The sequence below is a fragment of the Lepisma saccharinum genome, chromosome 14 (assembly GCF_977018435.1).
Source record: "Lepisma saccharinum chromosome 14, izLepSacc3.1, whole genome shotgun sequence".
NCBI lineage: Eukaryota > Metazoa > Arthropoda > Insecta > Zygentoma > Lepismatidae > Lepisma > Lepisma saccharinum.
Window position 1 is genome coordinate 34,071,198 of NC_139242.1, and position 19,959 is coordinate 34,091,156.

Below are 19,959 nucleotides of genomic sequence, written 5' to 3' on the forward strand. Positions count from 1 at the left end.
TACTTGAACATTTTGAAGCAAAACTCTGGTAAATCGATACTTAGAATTGGAGTCGAACGCTCACTCACTAATATTAATCAATATTTTGAACATCTTTTAATTGTTGCAATTTTCAGTGCATTGGTACCTTATCTGTGTGAATCGGTAAGTGTGTCGGCATCAGTGTGGCTATCTGTTGAAAGTGGTATTGCCTCAGCTCTACTGGAATGGTATTTGTATTGGAAAGTATTGGTTAATGTGGAGTCACTAATACAAGCTGATATTTTTCGGGAGTCTGGGTAGCTTGCATGTATCGCTTTTGATCCCATCATGTGCCCAGATTTTGTACTGAAATCTTGATCCTTTATTCACCATGAACACCATAAATGGCCTAATTGACATTTAATTTTTGAAAATAATTTCTGGCATATGTCCACCACAACTAGCTGTGATGAACCGGATTCGATCAGTCCAATTTTGAACCACTTTTCAAGTAATTGGGGACGTATGTCGTTAATAACACGAGTTATGTTGGCTTCCAAAGCGTCAATTGTTGCTGGTTTATCAGCATAAACCAGAGACTTTAGATATCCCAAAGAAAATAATCCAGTGGCGTTAGGTCCCATGATCTTGTGAGGCCAATTCACTGACAGCGCCGATATGTCCGAAGTGCTCTATACGTTTGGCGAACAGAACATTGATTTTGGAAATATATTTCCACAATTTGTAAACGTTGTTGCGGCGTCAGTCTTTCCATGATCATTTGCCAATGCTCACTGATATGAAATGACAAAACAACATGTCATCAAAACAAAACAAATGACAGCTATCCTTATCGAAAGTTTAAAAAAAACTCTTAAAAAACACCTTTTATCTCTGGAAGATGTTGATTTTTTTCTTGATTTTTTTATAGAAATCAAGTTTGGAGCAAATAAGTGCCCTGCAGGGGGAACTGGATGCAGCAAAGGAGAACCTGAGTAAGGTGCGACAATGTGAAGAGGAAGCTGCACTATCTATGGCGGAGACAAAGATGCAGATTCATCAGGAGTTGGAGAAGAAGGAAGAAGAGATGAAGCAGCTGAAGAGCATGTTGACTACATTGAATACAGACAAGGAAGAACTAAGTGCCAAAGGTTTGTTCTATGGAATGGATTATTTTTTTTCTGCTAGGTAATAATATATCAGATTGATAGAGTATTGGTGATAATGGTGATTACATTTCTTATTGGTACTCAGTTGCATTTGTATCAACTTAAATACAGTGTAAGCTCAATATTATGTTCTTGCATTTTATGCAGGAACAGTTTCAGTGTCCAGCCAGACACTAGCATCTGGAAAGGCCATAAACTGACTTTTCTTCACGGCGAGCTGGAGTAAGAGAGATATCTGTGCACTGAATGGTTGTAGGAGGGGGAGATACTTAACATTACACTTATGGCAGTATTATTTTACCTGTTCTCTTGAAATATCAAACTTCCGATATCATAAACACATGAACAGAAAGACCGGTTGAAGATTTTGTTTCTGCTGAGAAAAGTTGAAACTTCTAGAAATTCATACTCTCTTATACATTTTTTTCTTTTCTTCTTCAGGTATTGAAATACCTAAATGATCAACTGGTCTGAAACTATCACTCTTCACCTTTATATGTTGTCATCCAGTTCTTGGCAAAAGGCCATGTTAATTAATGGGTCATTTATCTCAGTCTAATGTTTGCCATAACTCCCGTTCCCTGCTTTGTATGTTTTTATAACTGTGCTGGTGTCATAAAATGTGCCAGAAGACTGATCGATTGGCCATGCGACTTCTCCCTCTCCTTTTCCTGTACCTAAGGGTCCTGGGTTTGAATCGCAGCCTGGGCATGGGTGTTCTTGGTGAGTGTCCCTTCATCAATTTCATCATATCATCTCATCCTCATTGTTGCAATTAGCCAAAAGGGGCAGAAAATGCAAAATAAAATAAACCAGATTAATCAATCAGCCAATTTACCTCTTCCTTACTCTTGCAGCAGTTTCATTCACAAACCAACTTTGAACTTCCTGTGGGTAGACCTTTCATGGGAGAGGATAGAGGAGGCGTAACTAAGTGCCGAGAGGGGATGCGCAAGTTACATTTGTCGTACCTTCCTTGACCTACAGGAAGGAAAACTTCATATAGCACATCAAGTAGAAATTGGTCAAGGACTTACGCCTTAGGAACATAGAACAAGCGCACTGTTGCCAAACTGATAGTCACTAAATCCTCCTTTTCCTAGAGTTTGAATACAATCTAAGAATGTGACAGGTGTCTTTGTTTACCCTTCCCCCTCCACCTAAGCATGCATGAATTATTAGCAATAGGGCTCGATCACAATCACTTCTTTACCCATGATTTTATGGAATGCTTCCTAGTTGATGGGGGGAGTGGGTAAAACTTGTTTTGGAACCATAGATGTATTTTTCATAGAATGAGTTATTTTTTTCTTTGTAGGCAAGCTAGATTAATAATTTATAATTACGTTTCAGCAACAGCTTTACAAAATGAAATGGCAGAGCTGAAAGCATCCCATGAAAAGCAACTGTCGGAAGTTCAATCCCAGATGAAGAAATCTGAAACTAGCATAGAGGAAGAGAAACAAAACTTGATACAGGTAGGGTGAGAATCATTTCAATAATACATGGTATAAATGTTTCAAATCAGAGCAAACTTAAATTGAAGGGGATTCAAATCTAAATGGCCTTTGTCATCAGTGGGTGATTGGTGTGACTAATACTTCATGATATGATTCATGAAATATACCACTTAACTGTTGATGATATGAAATCTACCACTTAACTTACTGTTCAGGGTTGAAACCCGAGAGTCCTAGAGGTGCTCTGTGTAGAGACATAGCCAGAAAAATTCCCACCCTGGGACTCAAATCCAGGTTTTCTTTGTGGCAGCCAGATGCTTCACAATACAATTAATATTATGTACACAGTCATGAGATTGTTGAGAAATGAAATAAGGTTAGACACGAAAGAAACTAAACATCCTTATTCATATTATTAATAGATTATTAACATGTTTATGTGTTGTGTGAGTTACTCACTGTATAATACAATCTATACAAATTTTGTATAAAATGGTCGTACTTATGTGAGTGAGTATTGAATTTCGAAACTACATTTCGGGGTTCGACTGCCCCCTTCTTCAGGTTCCTTTTCTTCTAGGCACAAATCATTTTATGCTGCATCAAGGGTGTTAAAAGGTTTGGTTAAAAACACTTGTTAAAAACCAGTTCACAATTCCATTAAAACCCCCCAGCTAAATATTCTGCTTCAAGGTGTAGCCCATTTTCTGTAAAACCTCTTCTCCCCGGGATCCTATTAAACTGACTAGACACCTCCTGTTGTTCAGCTTGCTCCGAAAGTTTACTCCTGACTGAGAAGTCGTAAAGGTTATTTTCCCCTCCTCCTCCACTCTGCCTTCCCCTACTTGTGTCATCAATCCAACTCAAACTCTCGTTCCATCTCGGTCACAGGGACCACTTCCGGAGTAACATGGAATCCTATCTTACGATTTTCTTTCTTTGTTATATCCCATTTTTGAAAAACAATTCACCCATCCCTCCTCTAAATTTCCATCATCTCTGTTCAATTTTTTACTTCTCCCCGTGCAAATATTTGCAGTCTCGTAGACATTTCTATTCAATTTGTTGTCTTCTTTTCTTATAACCTCTTTCTTTACGATCTTATGTCCGCTTACGATTGTGTGTTTGGACAATCCGGTTTTGGGGACTCCCTCCCTGATGTCGGCCTCGTGTTCCCCCATCTTATACGCATACTTCTTCCCATTTGTTCTATATACTCTTTGTCACATTCACATTTAATCCTATATACGACTTTGCCTTCCTCAGGGTTTCCTTTCCCTATTCCTCCTTTTTTATATTCAGTGAAATATTTCTCTATATTCCATGGGACCTTCATCCCACATCTAATCCCATACTATCTTACTGTTTTCTCAATTTTCTCGGATAACCCTTTGAAATACGGGATCCCTACAAAACTAATTTTCTCTTTTTCTCCCCCCCCCCTTTGTTTCCTCATTCTTATCTTTAATCATCTCTCAGTTAATGATTTTTTGTGCATTCCTTGTATGCGTTTCATTTCATGGTTCTTAAATCTATTTTTTCTTCCTACTTCCATTATCCATTCCTCTTCCCTTACCTTTTCTTTCTCCCCACTACATATTCTTCCTGCTCTAATAAAGAAGTTGAGGTATACGTTCCTTTTAACCCTACTTGCATGTTCCGATTATTTATTGATGTACAGGTCCCCAGCTAATTGTTTATGATATACCCCCATTCTTATTTTCTTACACGCCTTGTTAATACTGAGATCTAAGAAATTAATTTTATCATCTACAAGGTTTTCTCTATTGAATTTGATCCATTCATCCTGTTTCCCCAAACATTCAAATACCTTATCCAACCTATCCTTCTTCCCTATTATTAAAATATCATCCACATATGTCCCGTAGTATTTAATTCCATCCCTTACCTGTTCTAGAGCTGCCTTGACGCCTTAAGACTCTTGACGCAGCATAAAATTATTTGTGCCTAGAAGAAAAGGAACCTGAAGAAGTGGGCAGTCGAACCCCGAAACGTAGTTTCGAAATTCAATACTCACTCACGTAAGTAAGACCATTTTATACAAATTTTGTATAGATTGTAATAGATTATTAATAATTGTTACAATATTGTAATGTGGATGTGTCTACATCGACACTTTGCTAAGATTTAACTTCACAATATGTGCTCATAATTGTGAATTACTCTTATCCTTTGGAAAGAACCGAGCCCCGTGGCAGATTGGTTATCACATCCCACTATGTCTTCAGAGGTCCCGGGTTTGAATCCTGGTCTGGGCATGGATGTGTTAGTGTCCATTCATCCATATCATCACTCATCCCCATCATTGCAATTAGCCAAAAGTGGCACAAGAACAAAGTAAAATAAAGCAAATCAATCAACCTTTGGAAAGAGGAGAGAAGTGTTAAGAATATACTAATGTAGATACAAATATAGCAAGTCTTTTTGTTGTAATTCCAGGAATTTTCACGAGGTAAATCTGAGGCCATTCGCCTAATGCAGCATGAAATGCAGAAAAAACTGGAAGCTGCTGAGAAGAAAATGAATGAAAGTTTAAAGAAGAAGGAGGATGAATGGACAGAAGAAATGTTGAAAAGGTTCTTGTACTTTTTTTAGTTGCTACAGTGAACTGTATTTTAATGATATAAATGTTTCTTTACTTTGAAATACCATTTTTTAATGGTTTGTTTGAAGATGGCAGACTAACAGCTTGAAATTTAGAATGGTAAAAATGTTATTCTGAAACACAGTACTGACCATATTATCCTTGTTAAATGCACAGAGATATGTAAAAGTAAAGTTCTTGCCTATAGCCAGTATTGTGACTCAGGATCATATAGAATTATTATTCTATGATAAAAGTATCTTTATTAACAGCAGTTATTTGCACAGAGTTTGTTTCTTCAAGATCAAAGCCTTTGCTTCTTTGATGCAAGCAGTAGAGGAACTCTGTGTTTTTTGTTATAGTTCTGAGTAGTTAGTAGAGATTAAATTGTTCAAGATATGTAAATGTAGATAATTGAATAGCATGCAGAATGAAGACTTGAACTTTTACTTGTAATTATATCCATACATGATGTGAAGGTGATAAAGCCTTTGTATGTTCTACAACTTTTTAACCCAAACTGATACGTGCATTATTGTGCAAACCACAATATTTCATCAGAATAAACAGCTTTCATTGCTGATCCCACCAAAGATGCCATTTTATGATGTACAAATTCTCAATTTCAGTTAGAGTACATTTCTTCCCACAAATTAATTATGCAATCACCCCTTAGACTGAATTAACATGCCGATACTACCATTCGAGTTCAGTAACCGCAGTTTGCATATAGAGGTCTGAATTTTCATATTATTTTTTCCTTAGAAGCAGACCAATTCTATTTGGAATATGTAAAATGCTCCATAACACGCTTTCTAGTCCACCTCCATTCCTCCATTGTATGGCTTTCCTTTCTATTTACATGGATATTAATTAGAGCTGAGCCAATACCACTATTGATATCAATACTGATTCTTGAAAATTATAACAATTCATAGTACTTCCTTTAAAATAATCATAATTACACATCCCCTGGAACTGCAATCTTTCAGATCAACAAGGCTCTGGTGCCTGGACCCACAGCCAGTATAATCCTCTGCGGGGTCATGTTGTCGTGTGTTTGTCCCAATATGTGTGCTGAGTGACCCTTTGCAGCCTCAGTTTTTAACCTAGGTATGAAGATTTTATCCTTGAAGATAGGGTAGTTTAAGTTGCTAAGAAGTCTTGAGTTTTTGAAAATACATTTAATTTTATTAGGTCGTATCCTCATTTTTGTTAAGGGGCTTGTTCCCATACTGTGTGACAGGCACAAATAGCTTATGTGCCCATAATTTAAAATCAATCAATTATAATTGCACATGAGATCACAAAATCCACTTCTTCTCACAACCTTGCTGTAAAAAGAAGATAATTATGCATTTTGCATAATTTCCAGGATATATAGAATGCAAAAGTGTTATGTGGTATTTTTGTGAACTCCACAAGAGACCCTGGAGAAGTATGGATCCAGCTTTGAAACAAAGTAGGTGTGGCCAATAAGTTACCGAAATTTGTATTAATGCGTGCGGTGCCCACTTTCTATTTGCCATCACTTGCTCCTCCCTCCTAGCGCACATGTTATCTTCAGTGTCAGTATTTTCCACATGTCAGAACTAGAGTGACCTTTTTAAATGCAAATATTAGTTTTTAAAATGAACAATGTTTTAAATATGAGAGATGAAAAAATATAATAAAAAAGAAGAAATAACTTACCAATGATGTCAGTTCTCTTCGATGGGTAATATAACATGTAAGAAGTCTTAAGAATTCAAAATTGAAATCGTGCAGGAGTTAATTTAACGTCGGGACGACTAATCTTGCACATATCAGTATTATTACTGATTTCAAACAATAATTCATCCTGCTGGGCTCCGTAGTGGAGTGGTTATCACTGTGTGGTACGATGCCAGGAGTCCTGAGTTCGAATCCCGGCCTAGACATGGATGTTCTCTGTGAGTGTTCCTTCATCAATTTCATCATATCATCTTTACGATTAGCCAAAAATGGCAGAAATGTGAAGTAAAATAAACCAAATCAATCATTCAATAATTTATCCAGCGTAGGCAAACTCATATCCAGATAAAATGCATTCACTTTTACTTCTGATGGTAGTAAGTCCAAAATCGGATAAAATGTGTCCTCTGCATTTGTGTTCGGCTGTTATTTCGGAGTAACCACTGTACCATTTAGCTGAATTTCCTTGCGGGCTACATACATGCTTGTTTTCAAAACACCTGTGCATTCAGAAGTTAACGATTCCACACAACACTGGATTTTTCTGTGTAAGATAATTGAACACATTCAGCACAATTTTGTTATCGCCACTTGTTAAAGGTTTCAAATGGAGATGCTTTGTAACACTTGCTGTTGAAACCACATCAACATTCAACGATACATGCAACCAATATAAACACTACACAAAATCTCGAGAACCACACCACAACCGATGACAATGGGGCAGGTTTTGCAGGGGTCGAGGAAAGCTATAAATAGCTGTGTGCTTGAGGGTAACCATGTTTCAGAGGATTCTTGACCAGGAAAAGTAGTATCTCCAACTTTTAATTTTTCCCTGTTTGAATTAGATACAATAAATGTGAAGGTCTTATTACGTACACACATGTTGGAACATTAATAAAACTTTGTAGTTGCGAAGTTGGCTGTATAGCAGTTAGATACAATAACAGCTTTGTAATATTACGGAATGGTAACGATGTTTCTATAAAGATTGGGTAGCAACACAGAATGGCAAAGTTTGCCCATTTGTAACGCCAAAAGCTTGTGTCCCCGCCCTCTACAAATTCCTTCTTGAAAGCAGTTGCCAGTGTATACATCTGGCATTTTCTTTGACAAGCTGGGGAATTCAGATTCCTGGAATCTGCACATGTTTTATTGGGAAGTAAAGAAAAGGAAGCATAGGTGGAACATTTAATAAATGATAAAGTAACATTCCGTGTGATTTTAAGCATCACTGGTTGTATTTGCACAAAGCACAGTGCCTTTCTCAAAATTTTCCCTACAATCTTTTGTAATGGGTTGATGTTACTGTTCTAGATAAAGCGCATGAAGTTTGAAAGTATGTGTGTGCCTATTTGTAGTATATACATCCAATGCATGTGTAATCTAGAGATTCCCACGTCAGTCACTAGCTGTCGAAATCATGTTTTCTAATTCTGTCTAGTCCGGTGTTTCAAGACTATAGACTACTTAAATTGCGAATTTGCAACACTGCACAACACAGAGTGACGGACAAGTAGCAGAAATTTTGTTAATCTGAATGAGTGAATGTCATCGTAGGTGCTGTACTAAAGAATGGTTATGAATTCATAAGCAAGGATAAGGCTACTAAATGCTTTGAACAGCATACAATGCTGTATAACTCTAGTTTTGAGATGGCATTGAATGGACTATCTTATCAGGATGCAAAAGGTCTGCGGAGAGACTGCTGCCATAATCCACCAAATAGGGCTGCACTGGCGTTCTCTGGAACACACGCTTTTGTTTACATCCACTTCGTAGTGGAAAAAAAAACGGACGTTAGTGTCTGTGATTAATTTCCAATACTTTCTGATATCGATACATCAGTGTTGGCTCAGCCCTAATATTAATATTTAAACACTAATAATTTATGTCTATTGATGATCAAATCTGGAATTACTAAATATGTTTTTATATCATTATGGTTTCAGTATTTCTATTTTTCATGAAAGCATCATATTTGTATGTATATTTTTTGACAATTACTGTGTGTATTTATTGAACTTGTTTTTCATGTTATTTTCAATGTCCAGTTTGCTAATGTAATGTTATTTTTGCTCTAGTCAACAGGATGAGGAAAAAAAGCACAAGCAACAAACTATGGAATATGAAAACAAGATTGAAGCCTTGAAGAAAGAAATATCAGACTGTGTGAAGGAGAAAGATAATGTGATTAAAGATCTAGAAGAAAAGTTGCATGACTCACATCTGACTGCACAGAAATTGGAAGAACAGGTAGAGATTGCAGAAAATAACATTAAATCGTTGACGGTAGAATGTGACACTGCACAGAAGCATGTTGTAGATTTAGAAGAGAAGTTGACGCAGAGCGTGCATAGTGCTAATGCACTTAATGAAAGGCTTAAGGCAAGAAATGTGGAGGTTGAGAAGCAAGGCGAAGAGTTCAACAAGCACGAGTTAACTCTGTCGGAATTGAAAGTGAAGATTCAAGAGCTCGAGGAAAGTTTGAAGGAAGCTGTGGAATCAAAGAATGAGTTGCAAGGAAAGTTGAAGGAACTAGAAAGCATTAAGCAAGAAGCTACAGAAATGAGAGCTAAGATTGGTTTATTAGAGGATGATTTGGCTTCTAAGTGTAATGAAGCAGAGCACCTAAGAACGAAGTACGAACAGGAAATGTCTGAAAAGGCCCACAAGGTGGCTGAGCTCGAAAGTATTGTAGAGCAGCACCAGAAGGATATTTCCGACAAGGATCAGCTCGTAATGTCCCTGCAGAATGACCATAAAAATGATTTGGAGAAGCAACAAATAGATTTGAATGAGTACAAGGAGAAACTGACCGATGGCGAAGGAAAATTCAATTCAGTCATTAAAGAGCGGGACCAACTAAAGACTGACAACGAAGCTAAGGTGTCCCAAATCGAAACTATGCAGTGCGAGATTGAAGCATTAAATGAAGCTCTGAAGCAAACACAGAGTAAGCTTGAAGAAGTGGAAAGGAGCAGAGGGAAGGCTATGAAAGAAAGAGAAAACATTCTCCATTCTCTGAAGCAGAATCAGACAGTGATAGCAGAGCTGAAACATCAGCTTCAGATTCTGAAAGAGGAAACCAGAGAACAGGTCGACGATGTTGTTTCGATTGCGAGAATCGCAAATGAACGATACGAGGTTGTTGCTCACAAGTTTTTGGACGCTGTCACCTCCTTGGAGAGTTTAAAAAAGCAGTTGGCTGAGAAGGAGAGCGGAGAGCAAGAACTTCGGTCCAGATTGGCAGATCTCGAGCAACAAAGGGAAATGGAAAAGAAAAGTTTGCACAATAACATGGAAGCATGCCTCGAAAGTAAAGAGAAAATCATGCAGAAACTGGAAGAAGAGAAAAGCACTCTACTATCCAAAGTGAGTCAAAGTGAGAAAGAGATTCAAATGCTCCAGCAGAACCTGAATGATAAGTGTAAATCTGACCAAGATAAAGGTAATTGCATTTTGCTTCTGCAGGATGCTTTGGAAAACATAAAGAGAAGGATGGAATCAAATGTATCTGAAACGAACAACAGAATCAACTCTCTATTAGATTCCCAGAGTAAAAGATTAGAAGACAACAGCTTGAAGGTGAAGATGCTGGCTGAGTCTGTGAATAATCTGAGACAATTGCTTACAGAAAAGAGTAATTCAGAGAGAGACACTAGTGAGAGATGTGAGTCTTTAAGCAGCGAAAACAGTGACCTTGTAGCAAGACTAGATGTTGTAATGTCTCAGAACACTGAGATGTCTAAAGCAATGGCGACTATCAAGGAGGAGAATTTGAATAGAAGAATTAAAGAAGAGGAAGAACTTAGAGAGGAATTACAGAGAAGTATCCTGAGCTTAAACAGTGCTCTAGAATCGATCCGAATGGAGAAGACGCAACTCGAAATGGAGCTGGTACAGACAAAGTCCTCCGCGACTACCTTGTGTCAGGAACTTACGTCATCTCTCGAAGTGAGCGAGGAAAGTGTGAAAAAATTACAAGAAGAAAACCAGAACTTATCGACTTTGTTGAAGAACTTTGACAAAGAGATGGAGTTGAAGGAGCTCGACTTCGACGACAAGATGCAGGCAGCAGAGAAGGAATGGGCAGGCCAGCTGGAACAGGTGAGTAACGTTCAGAAAAAGGAACTAGAGGATGTAAATAAGAAATGGGGTGAAGCTATGGAGGAGAAAGAGGAGCATATCTCCTGCCTTAAAAACGACATACTTGCCAAAGAAAGGTGCATATGCGATTTGCAGTTTAGAGAGAAGGAGCTTAGCGATTTGCTAGAGAAGGCAAGAAAGGATTACGACAATAGCTTATTGTTAATGGGTGAACGGGTTAGGGGCGATATCGATAACATGAGAAAGGACACTGAAAATTTGACCACGGAGCTTGATATGCTGAAAGCTCAGCTTCAGGCTAGTAAAATAGCTCATGAAAATAGCATACAGCATTACAAGCAGGAAATTGCTAACCTGTCAAATGAATTGTGTAAAAAAAGCGATGACTTGAATCATTGCAAGGCAGACAAGGCAACGCTAGAAGACAAGCTGAAAGAGTACGAAATGAACAACAAAAACATGAAACAGGAATTTGGCATCATTCTGGCTGATTCCGAAACTCTCCGCAGCCAGTGTGACAATTTGAAACAGGTGCTAAGTGAGTTGAAAGAGCGAAATAGGACTTTGGAAGAAGAAACTGCCAAACAAAAGCAAGTAATAAGCGACATCGATGTAATAGAGGAAGAGTATTCCAGAGCCTTAAGCATAGCTGAAGCAAATTTGAAGCAGAAGTACGTAGATTTCTTAAGAATATTTAAGACTGAAACGAACGAATCTTTGAAGGCACTGCGCTCTTCACTTCACGGTTTATACGAGATGGTTAAGGATTGGGAGGATGACTTTTCTACCGAGTTTCACGAAAACCAGAGAAAATGTTCCCATCTTTTGCAACAAAGTGAATGTCTTATTAATGACTTGAAAGAAGAAATTGTGATGCGTGAAAACTTAAACTCATCCTGCATCGAGGAAGAGAAAATAACCATCACTTTGAAAAAGGACTATGAGAATTTTCAGAATTTATGGAAGAAGAAATTAAAAGTGTGTCATACAATTTGGATAGCTACCTTGACGTTTCTAGGACAAAGACTGGAAACATTAGTGAGTGAAATTATATGTACGTGTCTTGCTGTTAGTGATACTGTCAGTTTTGAACAGAATCAGCAATCGCGTGTGAAACAGTGTGAGCACGTGAAAGGTGAAATTAAGGAGCTGTTAAAACTTGCTAAACAAAGATACGAAGCTGATTTAAAGACATTGCTTTCCCAGTTTTCAGATGAGACAGTTAAACAGCTGGAAAGTGTAGAGCAGTGTGCAAATTCTAATTTAGAAGCTGAAGAAAGTACTATTCCTGTGGACACGGACATGAATTTGATGGAGGTGCGCAGCGAAAAGGAAGACACTGATGACTATGGCAGATCAGCCGAGAGCAGAGCAGATGAAATTAAGGTAGCTCCTAGTTTATGCGTATAATGAACACAATACGCACACACCTGTAGATTTTTATTTGTGTTGCATTCGTAGATGGAATTTTTTATTTGGTCACGCTTGCATGAGCATATTAATGTGCATTGAATTATGAGTGGCTGGCATGAAAGTTGTGCTGTTTGAAAAGTCATAACTGAGTTAGGCATTTGCTTTGGTGTTAATATTCCATTTGGAATGAAGAATGTTCCGATTTGCATCAGGAATAGTGTGTTCCCATTTCACAACATTTATCACCTGTTTCAAATTGTCTGTTTGAAAATTTGGTTAGCGCACTCCTGTATTCAATAACAGCTTTGTCTTGATGTATTTTTAGTGAAATGCGTAATACTTTGCTGCTGTAAAATCAATAATTAGTTGCATGAACAGTACAGTTAATTACATACTGCACTGGTGATTCAAGATCATGTTGTTGTTTTTTTTTTTTTTGCATGTTGACTTGTATGTTGGTATGTACAGTGTTTTATTTACAGCTTGCTTGATATTAATTTGCTTTTTTTTAAGTTTTTAGTTACAATTATTAACATTATTTTAAGAGTAACCTTATTTGTATTCATGTGTGTGGCTTTATGTTTACATTGAAAGTAGCCATTACATTTCAGTAATTTGGCAACAATTTGAATAGTAGTGAATGTTAGAACTTATTATTAAATTAGTTTTTACCATGTCTCAATCAGATATACTTAAACATCTGACACTGTGAAAATCTCAAATTCGGCACACTATTTCTTCCTGCCATTTCCAAGAAATGTCTTTCACTTAACGATTTGTGTGCATAAAACTTCCAGAATTATTTACAGTGAAACCTCGATTTTACACTTTTCAGGGGACCAAGCTGAAAAAAAACTTTTAAATGCGGGAAAATGTAACATCGAGGAAAATTCTATAACATTCTACCATGTTGGGACCATCAAGATTGAATGTATAATGTGGTAAAATGTAAAATCGGGATTCCACTACTCTTAATTACCATTTGACATGTGGCCGAGCCTCTGTGATACGGAAAATCAGAAAATCATTTTACAAAGTTAATTGGCATATAAACTTTCTTTCTCTACTCTGGTGCTGATATTTTGTGACCCTGCACACCCTGACCTGGCAGGAATCTAACAGACTTTTGATTGTAAGACAGCAGTTGTGTTAAAATCTGCGAATCACTACATGTTACATATTAATTATATACCCAAATACAGTGAAATCCCATTTTACATTTTCCTGCATTATACATCCAATCTTCATGGTTGCAATAAAGCAAAATGTTATAAAATTTTCCCAGATTTTAAGTTTTTGTGCATTTTATGTTGTTTTTTTAACTTCGTTCCTTAAAAAATGTAAATTTGAGTTTGCACTGTACATCTTAACTTTTATTTTTTTTGCTTCCCAGTTGAATCTTGACCTATAGAAATTACCATAATTATTAGGAAGAGCCGGCCACTGTGGAGTAGTTGTTAGCACAGTGTGCTACATCACCAGGGGTCCTGGGTTCAAATCACAGCCTGGGCATTGGTGTTCTTTGTGAGTGTTTCTTCGTCAATTTCATCTCATCGTCACTCATCCTCATCTTTGCAATTAGCCAAAAGTGGCAGAAAAGTGAAGTAAAATCAACCAAATCAATCAATATGTATGCTACGAGGGCTGCTGGAAAAGGTTCTGCAATCAATATGAAAAAAGACGTGAAATTCTTGGAATGGGAATGGCTGTATTGTTTTTCAAAGTATTCACCCTTAAGATCGATACACTTTTGCATATGCTCAAACCAATTTTGAAAGCATTTTTTTCCAGTCTGAAGCTGATACCTCAGAAACAGCCATTCGGAATTGCATCAACAGCTGCTTCAGGCGACACAAATCGCTCACCATGCATCTTATTTTTATATGTGGGAACAAAAAGAAGTCATTAGGTGATAAATCAGCTGAGTACAGACAATGAGTCATTAATTCGACATTTTTACTGGACAAAAAATCAACAGTTTGGTGTGCTGAGTGGGAACTGGCATTGTTGTGGTGAATAATAATGCTATGATTTGGGTTTGTTTTACGCAAATCATTGTTGACCTCTGACAAACAGATGGTTGTATACCACTCAGCATTTACAGTCCTTCGATCTTCTAAAGCTATTGCTGCCACATGTCCGGTATAACCGAAGAAACTAGCAATCATTTGCTTGGCAGCACTCTTTGAACGAACAAATTTTGTTGGTTTCGGCTCACTTTGACACACCCAAACAGTGGATTGCTGTTTAGTTTCGGGTTTGTATGAATAGATCCAAGTTTCGTCCCCTGTAACGATGTAGTACACAAAATTTGACTTGCATCGGTTGAATTTTTTGAGTATTTCTTTACACCAATTTACACGAGCCTGTTTTTGAGCTTCGGTCAAATTGTGTGGGATCCAACGGCTTGAAAGTTTTTGTACGTTCAGATGACCATGCAAAATCGTATGTATTGCTTTCATGTCAATGTTTAAGGATGCCTGAATCTCACGGTACGTCACATGCCGATCTCTCTCAATCATTTCACACACGCATCAACATTACTGGCAACAACAGACGTGGATGGACGACCTTCACAAAGTTCATCACTGAGAAATGTGCGACCATGCTGGAATTCGGAAGACCAATTGTACACAGTCCTATTGGATGGTGCTTCATCCCCAAAAGCTAAATGAAGTCGCTCGATGCATTCTTTCGGTGTTAAACTACATTTGAAATCATAAAGAAATCATTGCGCAAAAGTGTTCACGAGAAATTTCCATTTCTCACATGAAACTACTTCTTCAAACTGCTGTGAAAAATAAAAGAATAGGCTTAATCGAACAATCAAAGATAATTTAAACATAAAAAAGGTCTATTCTTCCGATTTTTATAATAGCAGAACACGAGCGCCACTGTTGGTGGTAGTTTGCAGAAATTTTTCCAGCAACCCTCGTATAATGTTAGTACAAAGAAAATATGGAGAGAACATTACACTTAAAGTGATAATAGATCAGTTACATAGTAACACTTTATGTTTTGTAATATGCTAAAACAAGACGAATCATATTCAATGTTACTGCATAAATTATTTTTGAAAAGTTGCATATAGCATGTTTATGAATGTGAAATGCTATAATTTGTTGATATTATTTGCATGCCAAGTTTCAGTTGTCTTTCTTTCTCTCTCTTTTATTTTCACATTTCCTTGCTGTAATTGCTTCTTCATAATTGTGATAAAGAAAATGTTTAGCATCATAATTTAATACCAATGAATTGCCTAGATTAACTTTTTTGTATTGCATGTTGCTTATGTTGCTGGAAATAATGCTGTGAATGTTATGGATTGTCAAATTTGTGGATTTTTGAGGATATTGGAGGTACAGCCAAGAAAACTTGAGTGTGTAATGCAGTCTGTGTTGGTGTTGTCTTCTGTTTGCAGACCTCCCTGATGGCATTGTGGTAACGTTGCCACCTTGTAATCAAGGGGTCCTGGGCTCAATACCTGTTGGAGGCACATAGAGGTTCCAGAACCCACTTTAAACTGTAGGTCCAGTCTCATTTACCATTTCCATGCATGAAGTGGACTTAAGAAACAAATTCACTGTAGTTTACGGAACTTGAACTTTCTTTAGGAAATTCAAAAAGTTTGACATGTAAAAGTTCAACAATTTAAAATTTCACTCCACTGTTCTATTGTCGCTTCCATTGTGAGAATTCATGAAAGTAGATGAAATGGTGGTAACAAAGTTAATGTCCTTTCAGTGGCATGTAATTTATTTTATTTTATTTAAATGCATTTTGATATATGAATTTGAGGAACCGTTGTCCACATCACTGCAGCTGATATTGCATTGTATTTACACAATGCCCCTAATCGAATTATTCTTATTAATAATTTCATTCATTGTATCACATAAGGTAACATACTTCAGTGTCTTTGTGGCCTATGTTTATCATGTTAGGCTGCATTTCTGTGGACATGTTAAATGTTTCTTCATGTACTTTTTCTGATCATTCATTTTCTTCGTATGCATTCATCCGAGTGGTGTATAATTAGTATGCAAACACAGAAGAATCATTTGTGCAGATATTAAATTACAAGTATACCATTTTTTAAAAATGTATGCTTGTATGATCATACGCAGATGTTAGTTGTTATTAAAATATAAAAGCATAGGGATGGGAATTCGAATTCAGACAACTTAGTTTATAATAGATAGAGGCATGCATATTCCGTTTTTTTACAAAAACACGAAATTCGAAATAACACATTGTAATGTTAATTTTTCATGTTTCTGAAAGGTGTGAGGTGCATTTTCCTACCTTGTTTTGTCACAAAATAATGCGAAATGAACTGTAAAATGCGAAATAGACTCTTAAACACGAAATTTAGAGTTTATTTACTGACGCGACACTTTCTGAAGTCAGCCCGACCCTGTGGCCAAGTGGTTAGCACATTGCGTTGCAATGCCAATGGTCCCGATTTCGAATCCCGGTTGTTGTTGTTTTGGTTGTTTGGTTGGCTTGGTTTTTTGTGAATGTCCATTCATCAATTTCATCATTTCATCACTCATCCCCCATCTTCGCAAATTAGCCAAGAGGCACAAAACGCGAATTAAAATGAACTAAATCAAATCAAAACTTTCTGAAGTCAGAATTATCCTGCGAGTTATGCAATTCACGGAAAATTGATTAATTCTACTGTAAATATTTGAGAAGCAAAAATGGACCCCTTTATACAGGAATAAACTTAATATTCTGGTAACAACATAAATGTGCTATAAGAAGGAATATGTTTATTTTGTGTAGTGCAGTTTTAAAATCAAATTTGGGATTATATTAACATTTATAAAACCAAAATGTCATTTTATATCCTGCTTTTTCATCGCTATAACAGCAAAATTTTATTTTATTTACCACTTTTGAACCCGAAATTGACTCGGTTTTTGTACCAAAATTTTGCTTTTTTATTTGCCAAAAATATGTGCCTCTAATAATAGGTATTACATCTTATGTTTGAGTTTTTGTTAAGTCCACTTTATGCAAAGATTGGCTAATTGGGACTGGAACTACAGTTTAAAATGGGATCCGAACCACTATGTGCCTCCACCAGGTATTGAACCTGGGACCCCTTCATTACAAGGCAATGATGTTACTGGTATGCCATAGAGGAGGGCCACATTACATCTTAAGCTTATCATTCTATGATAGCAGTGGATTGTGCATCCATGTCAATACTTGATGGTGATCGTTTGATAAGCAAAATATACACCAGAATTATAATAAAACCGTGATTTTATATAATTATTACTAGTTTGCTTTACATTATTCTTAGATTCATTGTTAGAGTTTTCAGAATTAGTGATGGTTGACAAACGTTTCTTTAAAGTTTATTCTGATCAAGACTTCTTGTGTTGTTTTGAGAAGCAAGTAATTGCAAATTGTTAATCACTTTATTATTTCCAGACTCTTGCTTCTAAAGAGAGGGAAATTAAAGAGTTGAAGGAAAATAACAAACAATGTGAAGAGGCATGGAATAGTAAGTATGGTGAACTTCAAACCAAATTGGATGAAGCTGTGCAGAAGAACAGTGCTAATGTGGATATGTGCAAGGAATTAAAGTGTACAGTTGACAGGTTGTCAATAGAAAAGATGGAGCTTGAGGAAACTGTGTCACGTTTAAGCTCAGAGTTGGAGGAGTGCAAACTAAAAGTCTCCGAGAGGACCGACCGGGAGAAAAACTCTAGGACAGAAGTGGAACGGTTATTGTCGGAAAAGGAGAAACTGGAAACCCAACTTGACGAAACACTGCTTGCGTTGCAGGGGAAAGAAGTGCAACTTACCAAAGTGATAGAGAATTTGAAAACTGAGCTTAAGTGCTCAGAAGACAAGTTTACCAGTCAGCTACGACAACTTCAAGAAGAGACTAGTCAAAGGTATTTGGTTTTTTGTTTTATGTACAGCATAAGTAAGCAAGCAACTTTAATATTTGCATTAGCCTAATTGTCTACAAGTAATGATGATGATAATGGAATTATATAATCTTTAATAATTTATGGGGAATAAATCAAATTAAATACAAGGTTAGGACTTTGGGTCCAGTTGTTTTGAATGGTTTACTCTGAACTATGGTTGAACCAATACTAATGCCGGTGTATCTGTACCAGTGGTAACAATATCAGAAAGTATCGGTTGGATTTTATTATTTTAGTTACTGATACTGGCAGATCCTTTTCGGGCATTTTGGTTTAGCGAGATACTTTCATAGAGTCTAATTATCCTGGAAGTTATGCAGATTTCAAAGTTTGGATTGATTTTTCACAAGTATTATGTGTATTTTAATATTCTGATGTAATTTTTTAATCAAAACCCTGCTAAATTGATGCTTATAACTGGGGTGGAATACCCATCCACTAATATTTTTAACAACTTTTAAATGTTACAATTTTAAAGTATCTGTATTAGTGGGGATCGGTAATACTGTATTTACTCATGTATAATGCACACTTTTTTCCAAAATTTTTGCCTCCAAAAACTGTGGCGTGTATTATGCATGGAATAATTCAGACAGCCAACATGAAACCGTACAGGGTCGTTCCATAATTTTGGGACACTTGCATTGATTTTTCATGTTTACGGAAAACTCTCAAGTTATATATCATTGCAAAGCTTTGATCCTGCAGTTCCTGAATATGGCAACAGTATTTCATTCAAGATGGCGACCCTAATGTGCAATGAGGTTGAAATAAGCTCATCAGATAATGAAGGCACGTTATGATTTTTATCGTACTTTGGATGAAAGAAAAGATAAGGAAAAATAAAATAATAATTAAAATGTATTACTGAGCAAATAATACGACATATTTGGAGTGTGTAAAATCCTTAATGGAAGAAATCTTGTTCTGCTAACTGCTAGTGTGAGGGTGTTGAATGTGCCTCATATGAAAAACTAAATATACTGACCAAGGCAGTAATTTATTTTATTAAAAACATAAACATTACGTTTTTATTTTATTAAAAACATAAACTAAACGTAATGTTTATGTTTTTAATAAAATAAATTACTGCCTTGGTCAGCATATTTAGTTTTTCATAATCATGGAAACAAGGCTTAATGGTGCCTCGTATAAATGTTACACATAATCACGGAAGAAGTATATATTTTAAAGTTTTTTAGAAAAAGTAAAGAATGAATGAATGAGCAAAACCACCTTTTAAAATTATAAAGGCAATTTCCCATGATTTTTCACTTTATAATGTAATATTCTGTGACACCAAGAAAAGCAGTGCCATTCTGGTGGAATTTGAGCATGGACCTCCCATAACATGGGATGCGTATCAGTGGTATTTGTTGGGCGAGAAAAAGTAGAAAATAACTTCCTGAGCACTGCAAATCCATAAGGTAATTTTGATCTTACTTTCTACTATAACAGAATAAATAATGTGGTTAAAGAGTGAAAGCTTTGCGATACTAAACACAGTGGAGGGAGAGAGGGGAGGTGGTGTAGTTTGGTGACTTATTGTTTACACAAGAAGATAATCTCTT

The 19,959-nt window shown here is 36.5% G+C and overlaps 1 protein-coding gene across 1 annotated transcript in view; it reads left to right on the top strand.

Moving 5' to 3' along the window:
• Positions 1-19,959, top strand: part of LOC145998328 (uncharacterized) — a 103,514-nt gene that overhangs the window by 28,326 nt on the left and 55,229 nt on the right. Inside the window, exons 9-13 of the mRNA XM_083134733.1 lie at positions 893-1,112; positions 2,484-2,608; positions 5,051-5,187; positions 8,993-12,404; positions 17,880-18,349. Of these exons, the coding sequence (XP_082990859.1) occupies positions 893-1,112; positions 2,484-2,608; positions 5,051-5,187; positions 8,993-12,404; positions 17,880-18,349 (4,364 nt within the window). The remainder of the gene's footprint in view (positions 1-892; positions 1,113-2,483; positions 2,609-5,050; positions 5,188-8,992; positions 12,405-17,879; positions 18,350-19,959) is intronic.